Source organism: Netta rufina, assembly GCF_964035555.1.
Source record: "Netta rufina genome assembly, chromosome: 16".
Taxonomy (NCBI): Eukaryota; Metazoa; Chordata; class Aves; order Anseriformes; family Anatidae; genus Netta; species Netta rufina.
The window spans coordinates 15,054,033-15,063,567 of record NC_140140.1 but is presented as its reverse complement, the minus strand read 5'-3'; the positions used below and the strand labels follow the sequence as shown (position 1 = coordinate 15,063,567).

Sequence of the window (9,535 nt, the reverse complement as noted above, 5' to 3'; positions counted from 1 at the left end):
ACTTGTGAACTCTTGTCCTTTCCCTTGAGCAGCTGATGGACATGTGTGAAGCTGCACTTTCAATAAGAAGGGTGTAAATCGTGGATGTCCTGTGGGCTTGTAGTTTCCCAAAGGTGAGCGAGATTTGCTCAGGGATCTGTGCCATCGTTGGCATCTGCCCTGAAGGGGTTTCTGATGCGAAGGTGAAATGGGACAAGATTGGAGTCAATCTGTTGTGAAAAAGAGAGGGTGGGCGTGTGGGAAGGGGACGTGGCTGGGCCAGGGTTTCAAGACTGAGCCAAAAGCTGCAGGAGAAAGAAATCAACAGTTCTCAGCGTGGTCAAGTCCTTGTGCCTCTCCCGTGGCTTCTCCCTTTCTTCCATAACGTCACCTCTGGAAGTGCTGGGAGGTGAAAATGGAGCTGCAGTCCTCCTCAGCCCTGCGGTGCCCTCCTCTTGGTGCTCGTGGAGGTGAGGTGGGGAGGACGGCTGGAACCACGGTGGCACGGCTCCTGCTGGAGAAACTCCTGAGCTGTGAGGTGTTTGGGGCATCTCCCTGGAGATAAATGCTGTGTGCTGGTCGGGGTCAGTGCACTTTCCCTGCCCCTTTCAGGTGGCAGCATCGTATCTAAAGATTTTTGGGGCAATGCCCAAGAACTGAGAAAAGGCAAGGGAGGGACTTGCAGGGGAGATTCCTGTGGCAGGTGAGAGGAGAGCTGATTTTCCTGGGATGGGCTGAGAGCCCTGGGCCAGGGGACCTGCACCCAACTCCTTTTACCACCTGCTCCTTGCATCTTCAGCCTTCCCTGTCCCGGGGTTTTCAGATTGTTTTCCTTTTCAGAAAAAAAAGCATCATCCATCTCGGAGCCTTTTAGTGCTGGGAGCCGGCTTTGTGTTTCCAAACGGCCGATGGCACCTACCCCATTTAACGAGATATAGAGCTCCGTAAAGAAGTTATATGGGCCCTGTCCTCAGCGGTATGCTCTTGTGTACGCTGAGGTTCCCACTCGCCTGCTCGGACGCCTCCTGCTCACACTTGCCAAGCTGCGAGGGGTCGGCTCCTCGGATCCTTCAGCTTTATTTCACCTCACGCCAGCGGAGCCTCGCGTGTGAGGCTGGCTCTGAACGCATCCTGCGTGAAAGCGGCTGCCCCGGCGAGTCAGGGCTTTGCTTTCCCTGCCTGGGCTTGCGAGCTAAAGGGCGATGTGCCCCTAAAACTCAGAGTGGGGGAGCAGGAGGATTTATTTTGGCTGCGTGTGGGTGTTTGAGCGGCGTCCCCTTGCCTTCTCCAGGTGCAGCCACGATGCGACCCAGGGGCAGCAGCAGCCTGTGGATTTAGAATGATGATTAAGGGCATGCTAATAATGAATTAAAGGACTGCTAATAATGAATTAAGGGACTGCTAATCGTGCTCACGGTGCCCTGGGGGTGCATTTTGGTGTATTCCTACAGCACGGCCCTGTGCAGGAGCAGGGCAGCGCCTCCCTCCCGACCTCCGTGGGGCTGAGCCCACGCAGCGCTTTCTCTGCGAGCCCTATTAGGGCCCTTCAAGGAAGAAGGGAGCCTCCTGTACCCTGACCCTCCAGGCACGGCTCCTCGGCACGAGCAGGACGCTGGGTTTGCCTCCTCCACCTCCTCCCCGAGCCCTCAGCTCCTCGCTCCTTTTCCTTTCCCCGGCTTCTCCGCTCGCCCAACGCCTCCTGCTCGTCCCTGGGCTGCCCGGGGGGCTCCATCCTGCGGGGCTGGGGGGCTTCATCCTACGGGAAAACAGCCGGGGCTGGGCCCAGAGGTGCCCCCCCCTCGCTGTATGGGGCCGGGCCCGTCCCCTCCCACCGCGGCCCCGCGCGTGGAGCCAAGTTCAAACCGCGAGCCCCAGCGCGGCGGCGGCGGAGCGGGACGCGGCGGGGGGCCAGGCTGTGGGGGCCCCCCCGGTGCCTGCGGGGCTCCATGGTGAGTGGGCTGGGGCTGGGGGGAGATGGTCCTGAGCCCCCTTGAAGGATTGGGATTGGGGTTGTGGGGGGAGCTGTGGGGATTGGGGTAGGTTTGGGTCTTGGGTTGGGATGGGGTTTGGGAACTGTCGGGACGCGGTTGGTGTTGGTCTGCCCAGAACGGGGCTCGGAGCAGTGGGGTTAGGGATTAGGATGGGGCTGGTCCGGCCCTAAAGGGGCTCAGAGCGGGTCAGGATGGGAGTAGGGTCAGGATGGGAGCTGGAGCTGGTGGGGATGGAGGTCAGGGCTGGTGGGGAAGGGGCTGGTCTGGCCGGGAGGGCGTGGAAGCGCTCGGGAGGGCTGGGCCGGGGCTTGGACGTGGGGACGGCCGCGTGGCTGGTCCCAAAAGTGTCACTGGTCCCGAGGTGCAGGGTGGCTGCTCTGCAGGCAGGGGGTCGTGGCAGGATCCCTTTGGAGAGGAAGGTTTTAGGGGACAGGGATGGGGACAGCCTGGCCGAGAGGACCTGGGGACCTCAGCACCTTGGAACTGGGGTGGCCGAGCCTCGCGCGGTGCCACCGGGAGCTGCTCTATCTCTGGAGGTGATTTCCCTTATCTGCCGGTGTTTGCAGGAGGATTAGAGCCGGGGAAGGGATTAGCTTTCCTTGCCAGGTGGCTGCAGCCCCGTGGCCGTGCTCCCCAGCTCCTTTTTCCCTGCCAGCCCCAGGGGACGAACCCGACCCCGACCCCAGAGCAGCCAGCGCCGTGCCCAACCCGGCCCTCCTGCTGCGGGCACGGGGGTGAGGGGAGCTGGGCTGACCCCAAATCAGCCGCACACCTCATTTTCCCCCATCCTGGGACCTTCCCCCATCCTGCAGGAGGGGAGCAGAGCACGGATTTGGGTTCCTGGGCTTTATCTCCCCTTTATCTCCAGCCCCCCTGCTCTTTATGGGGGCGGTGGAAGCGCCCACGGCACCCTCCTGCCTCCTGCCCCGGTGCCTCTCTGAGCTTTTCAGCTGCTTGCTGAGCTTCCTCCCGTGCTGGGGGCTGAGATCCCGGTGCCATCAGCTGCCTGGAAATGCTGCCGAGGGTGTGCTTGCTCCTGGAATTCGGTCCCAGTTGTTCAACAAAGCGCTGCGGGGAACTCGGCTTCCCTGGCTCGGTGCTCTGAGCAAAGCTGCGTGGCCACGGGCTTCCCGAGAGCAACCCTTAGACTTTGGACGGGGTGTCCCCTTCTCCTTCGTGTCCCCGAGGAGTTCTGTGCTGAATCACCCCTCGGCCAGCTTTGCTTTTGCTCTTCCCCAGCCCTGGGGATGGAGCCCAGCGCCAGAATCCTGCGAGGTGGGCACGGGTTGGGAGTGCTGGAGGACTCCCAGTGGGATTTGCACCACTTCCATGGGGATTTGCTTGTTTTCTTGTGCCTGTGCCTGCTCCAGGGTGATGCCCCCGGGTTCACAGCCTGGCATGGTGCTGGGTTTGCTGCAGGGTGTTGATATTCCCGTCCTGCTGAGCCTCAGGAGCAGGAGGGTGGGGAGAGGTTTCCTCGCCCTTTGGAGCCAGGGACAGCCTTTAATTGAGCAGGGAGCAGACGCAGGCTTTGCAAACAAACCCCCAGGCTCCCACCACGGGGCAGGACGGGTGGCATCTGTCTGGGCTTGGGCTTCAGCGAGGGGAATATCTGGTGCTCCTGAGCCAAAAGCCAAGCCCAAGAGCCAGATATTTGGGATGGCAACAAACCCACCCAGGTGTGAGCTGCGCCTTGGGGCGGAGAGCTCAGAGATCCAGAAAGGAGAGGGGGGAGCAAAGCCCTAACCCAGAGATGAAATCCCTCCCGTGGCTGGAAGCTGTGAAACCAGCAGCCACCAGCCCTTGCCACCAGCTTTTTCCTTCCCGTGCGCACTCCGGCTGCGCACAGCAGCTGCTTTTGGAGGGTGCTGAGCTGCTTGCTGCCTGCCCAGACCTGATGCTTGGAGTTGCAGGGGGAAAAGGTGGAGGGAGTTGGACTTCCACAGCCAACAGGAGCTGATAGAAACGCCCGGTGCCAGCCTGGAGCCCAGCACCGTGCCATCTCGCAGCGGTGTGCCGGGGAGGAGAGCTGCTGGGCTTCTTTCCCGGCAGCTGCAGCGTGCGTGGGGCTTCCCATCCTCTTCCCCTCCTCACCCCGCTGCCGGGTGCTCAAATATCCCCGCTCCCGGTCACCTGAGGCTGCTCTGGCTCCTCTCCAAAGCGCCTGAACTCAGCCCTCGGAGAGGGTCCGGGCACCCCCGCCCAGCGCTGCCAAGCTCGGATGTCAGCTTTGGGGTTTTCCCTGCTCCGCCGGGGCTGCCGGGAAGCTTTGGGGTTGGGAGGCTGTGGGGCCGTGTGGGGGCTTGGAGAAATGCTGAGCGGCTGTCCCGGGGCCGCGTCCTTGCCTTGGGGTTTGTGGAATTGCAGGGGAAACCTTCCCAAAGGGGGCCTGAAGCTTGGAGCTGCGTTGGGGAAGCGGGTGGCTGCGCGCCCCCTGCCCCTCTCCAAAGGGCAGAGCGGGTCTCGGGCAGCTCCTTTTGATCTTTGGTGCTCGACAGCCAGGATTTGGGGAGCTGGGGAGAGCCCCCGAGGTCCCCACTGAGGGGGTGCCCACCCCCAGGACCCAGCTGCTCCCCCTCCTGCTGCATCCCCAGGGGCAGCTCCGCCTGATGCCCGTGGCGAGGAGCTGAAAGCAGATCCCCGACCCTCCCTGCATCCCCTTTTGTGTCCCATCCCCGGCTGACGCTGAGCCCTTTCCCTGCACAGATTCTCCCCAGGGCCCTTTCCTGCGCTGTGCTGCTGCTCCTGCTCCTCGCCGTGCTGGGCCGGGGCAAGAGGTGCAGCATCGCCAGGATCCTGCGGCAGTACCGCGCCGTCATCTTCCACGAGATCCAGAACCTGGTGAGCAAGAAGGGTGCTGGCGGGCTGCTTTAGGCTGCCCGACGGCTCTCCTTGCTTTCTTTCCCTCGTTATTTTATTTTATTTCTGCAGAAAAACCTGAGTGGCTCGGCGGAGAGGAGCAGCCGGGCAGGGCTGGCTTGCCGCTCGGACAAGGTGAGCACCCGGGGCTGGGGATTTGTGCCACCTGAGCCCCCCCAAGGAGCTGTCGAGCCCTCTCCCTGCTCGGGGCTGCTCTCCCTTTTCTCTCTTTTCCCCCACCCCCAAAGGACCAGAAGATCCTGCTGGCCATCTACAACATCAGCATGTCCCTGCGGGACGTGGCGGGCGGCACCCTGCGTGGCCCCGAGGAGGTGGCGGTGTGGAAGGTGGCCAGGAACACCGAGTTCGTGCTGAGGGAGAACTGCAGGAGAATCGGCAAGGTGGGAGCCCTGCCCCTGCCCAGTCTCCCCAGTAGCTCCCAGTTTCCTGGCCGTGCGCTGGGAGCCGTGGCGAGAGTCGTTCTGCTCCCCTTGCCCAGTTGCTCCTGGGCCAGAACTGGGATTTATCCCCAGGGCGCCAGTCTGGGTGTCCCCAGGGCTCCGCTGGGGAATTGCTGGGGAAACCCCAGCCTGGAGGCTCTCCTGCCCAGACAACTCATTAACCGGGCAACTCATTAACCAATTAAGCAGCAGGGAAACCCCCGGGGTGGCACTGGTGAGACTGGGGGCATCTCCCTGCCACGGTGGGGAAACCACCTGGGGTTAACCCTTCCTGGCTGCGGGCTGGGGGGGGGGCTGGAAAACCACTTCTGCCCCACACGTGGACGTACCATAGGGTGTCTGGGGTGGGTGCTGCAGGCTGGGGGGGGGGTCCCCAAATCTCCTGCAGCCCCAGGGACCCCACCTGTCCACGGGGCACCTCCTTGCTGTGGGTGGTTTGGGCAGCCTGCAGCTCCAACCCCGATGCGCACGGGGTCTGCGCCCTCCCCTGGGGCTCAGCATTTTGGGGTTGACTCCCTGCTGGGGATATTTCTCACCCCTTTGGCACCCCGACAGCAGAGCCCACCCCGTGCCCCGGCGCAGCCCCGCGGGAGGAGGAAGCAGCTGAAGGAGATCTCCAGGAGGGCGCAGAGGCTGGCGACGTGCTGGGAGAAGCTCTACGCCCTGCACGGCCCCCGCCGGGGCTCCTAGGGGTCCCCTCACCTCCTCCCCGCTCCGCTTTCGTGGCTGACGCCGCCTGGTTTTTGGGACCTGGGGGAAATTCAACCCCGAAGTCAGCCAAAGAGGTGCCAGGGGGTGCCCGGATTTAATTCATGTTCTTGTTTCGAGTGGTACCCCCGGGGCTGGCCCCGGTGCACGGGGTGGGGGCTGGAGGGAGGCTGCAGCCACCAGCTGGACAGCCCCGAGCTGGGGGAAGAAGAAGGGGAAGCCCAGAAAAAAAAAGAGAAGAGAGAGACCCTGATTTCTGTGATGCTCCTGCCCCTGCATCACCTGCTGCTTTTTTTTTGGGGGGGGGACAATGGCTGTTGTTTTTTTTTTGTTTGTTTTTTGTTTTTTTTTGGACCGAAAAAGGACAAACTGGGCCATGGGGCTGAGGTTTCTGCTGGCACCGGACTTCTACGCACCCATGGGTGCCCGTGGGGTGCCTGCAGGGTGCCAGGGTGAGCTGCTGCCCTGAAAACACTGAGACACCCCCCCAGGACTGCTCTGGCTGCTTGGAGCAGCGGGGCTGGGGTGGGGGGGAGCCAAAAATAAATCCCCTCCTTCCCTCGCAGCCTCCTTGGCTGCTTTCTCTGCTGCCTTGCCTTGTTTTTGGGGGTCTCACAGTGCTCCTGGGGACCCTTTGGGGTCCCATCCTGCCCCCCCTTTTCTCGGTGGGGGTGCTCGGTGCTGTGCGCCCTGCCTCAGTTTCCCCATCCCCGCTCCCGGCTGCGGCGCGGACACGAGGTGGCAGCAGCGGGCTAAAAAAAAACATTCCCCGGCCCCAAAACGCTTTGGGTTCCCCCCCTCTTTGTGTCCCTTTCCCTCTGTGTCCCCCCCAATCCCCGGGGCTGCGGGTGGCCCGGCCGGGGGGGTCCCCTCCGTGCGCACGGCAGGGGCTGGGGGCGCTTTGCTGGGGGCTTCGCGGGGGCTGAAGGCGGTTCTGTGCCACGGGGGGAGGGAAAATTGGGGAGAGAAAAGGGGATTTGGGGGCTGTGCCCCCCTCCCTGCCTCTGGGGTTGGAGCGGAGCCGGGGGGCTGCGTGGCTGGGGGGTGGGAGAGGGGTCCCTGGGCACGCTGCTGGCCCCGGTTTAATGGGAAGGGAGCAGGGTTTTTGCTTCGGGGGCACAAATCGGGCCTTGCTTTTTGGGGGTGGCGCTGGGTGGTGAGCAGGATCCGGCCCTGGGAGATGCTGTCCCAGCCTGGCAGGAGACAGGGTGACGCCAAGCCCTGCTTGTCCCCCGGTGCCACGCTCCTCCCCGGCCCGGTGCTGGCCTGGGCCCCTTCCTCCCAGCCCCATCCTCCTCCTCCTCGGGTGGTCCCCGGGGGGCTCGGGGAAGGGACTCCCGCAGAGCCCCCCAGCTCGCTGCGCCCAGGCCCTGCCTTGTTTTGCTCGTGCCCTTTTTGCTGCCTCCCTGGGCGGCTTTGCGCTGGGATTTTTTTTCTTTTTTTTCTTTTTTTCCCCTCTTATTCCCCCCCCCCCCCCTTTGCTTGTTTTCCTAAACAAAAGATCAAATGCGGACAGTGGTTTTAATCAGGTTGAAGAGAGGAAAGAGGATAAATAACGATAATAATTAAAAAAAAAAACCAAAAACCAACACAACCCAACCGCCCCCACGCGTAACGACACCCCGCCAACCCTCCCAAAATAACCCTGCGCCCCCTGCTCCGCGCGGGTGCCCACCAGCGTGACACAGACCCCCCGAATGAGCAATTTTCCTGTTTTTTCTTTCTTTTTTTTTTTTGGATGATGGGTTGCAGCCGGGGCTAGGACCACTTTTTTTTTCTCCCCAAGGATGGGGTTGGGGGTCCCGCTGGGGGCGTTGCTGCCGCCCTGGCCGTGCTGTGCAAACGGGACCGTGTCTCGGGTGATTCACTGCCATTTCTGCGTCAAGGCTGGAGCAAAGGGACCCCCCCCCGATCTCTCAGCACATTCCCAGATAAAACAGAGCCGTAACCAGCCCCTTTCCTAGCAGCGAGGAGCTGGAAATCACCCCCGGGGGTACCCGGCCCCTGCTGCAGGGGATGGGTGCAGCTGCTCCGACTGCTTGTGCAGGCTGGGAAAAGGGATTTGTGCCCGGTGCTGGTGGTTTTGCAGCATTTTCCTGGTTTGGGGTGGTGGCAGGAGGTGAGCTGTGGTGCCTGTGGCCGTGGCAGCACACGCAGGGGGTGTTTTGTTGGGGTGTTTGTGAGCTTGCCGCGCTCTCCGGTGGCTGGGGGGGGGGGGGAGAGGGAGCCCGGTGCGGCGGCAGGAATGAGTGCATGGAAAGGAAGGAAAGAGTGAAGGAAGAGGCTAAAGGGAGGGAGGGGAAAAGCGAGGTCGAAGCTTCGGTGGAATCACAGCAAAACAGCCGGAAAAAGGAAACGGGCCTGAAAAGTCAAATAAAAATAGCAGCGAGGCAAACCCAAGTGTGCAGCACATGGGAGTGAGCGCATTTCCTTCGAGGGCAGCGCCACACGCTCCCGGCTGCTCCGGGGGGGCTGCTCTGATGTGGCTCCAGCAGCCGCCACCGAGCTGCCTCCCTCCTTTCCTCCTTCCCTCCCTCCTTCCCTCTTTCCCTCCGGCCTCCGCGGCCGCCCCGCGCGGTGCCAGGCGCTGGGCATCCCGTGGGCACCTCGCCAGCTCCCACCTCGCTCCGGGCAGGCGGGCGCACGGCGAGGAGCCCGGAGCACATCCCCACATCCCCACATCCCCCCCCCCAGATTTGGGATGCAAGAAAAGGGTGCTGCACCCCACTTTTGGGGGGCTGCGCCTCGTGCCGTGCGCGTTTTGCTGCGTCCTCGCGCGCGCGCGTGCCGCGCTCCCGCCCGCCGTGCCGCAGGTGTGTGCGTGCCCGGGGCTGCCGGCTCTGATCGCCTTGCCAGATGCGTCCGACAGCCCCACAAACAGCGCGGCCACGGCTTCCTCCCCTCGCCTCTTGTTTTGCAATCAGCGCCCGGGGGATCGGGGTCAGGGCCGCGGGGACGGGGTGCTCCTCGAGCCCGGAGCGCAGCGCGCTGCAGCACGGACCTGGCCGCGGGCTGAGCTGGGAGAGGGGACAAAAAAACAAGAACACACAGAAAAAAACACAAAAAACAGCATCACCCAGGACAAGGGGGAAAAAACAAACCAGCGTCACCCAGGACGGTGGCTGTTGTGCTCCTGTGGAGCCGATGAGGGGAGCGCTTTTCGCCCCTGCCCCTTCGCAGTGCCACGTCCCACCGAAACGCGGCTGTCCCTGGGATGGAGCAGAGCTCTCCTCGTCCTAGCGCCAGCAGCCACCTCGCTGGCGATCGGGAAACCCGCGCCCTGCTTCGGTCCTCGTCTGCGTTATGACCCAATCTGGGGCTTGGGGGGGGGGTCGAGGCTGGGGGTGCCGGCCCCTCGCAGCCCCCGAGCGCGGGCACAGAGCGAGCGCTGGGGGCACTGGCACACGCAGGCTGTGTCTGAGTGAGAAGAAGAGCGTTTTGTTCTCTCCCATCTCCCTGCAGCATCGTAAAGCTGTTGAAAGCCCAGATTTACGGTGTGATAAACGCTAGGGGCTCTGGTTAATATTTTACTGCTCC

General features: G+C 62.9%; 1 protein-coding gene across 1 annotated transcript; it reads left to right on the top strand.

Annotated features, from left to right (window-relative positions):
• Positions 1 to 394: 394 nt before the first annotated feature.
• LOC311215294 (uncharacterized protein C20orf204) lies at positions 395 to 5,980 on the top strand (the record flags this gene model as incomplete). The annotated part of the gene is made up of 7 exons (XM_084296390.1): positions 395 to 449; positions 592 to 682; positions 3,341 to 3,431; positions 4,677 to 4,811; positions 4,902 to 4,964; positions 5,078 to 5,230; positions 5,849 to 5,980. The coding sequence occupies 7 exons, from the start codon at positions 395 to 397 to the stop codon at positions 5,978 to 5,980; spliced, it is 720 nt and encodes a 239-aa protein (XP_084152516.1).
• Between the last annotated feature and the right edge of the window lie 3,555 nt (positions 5,981 to 9,535).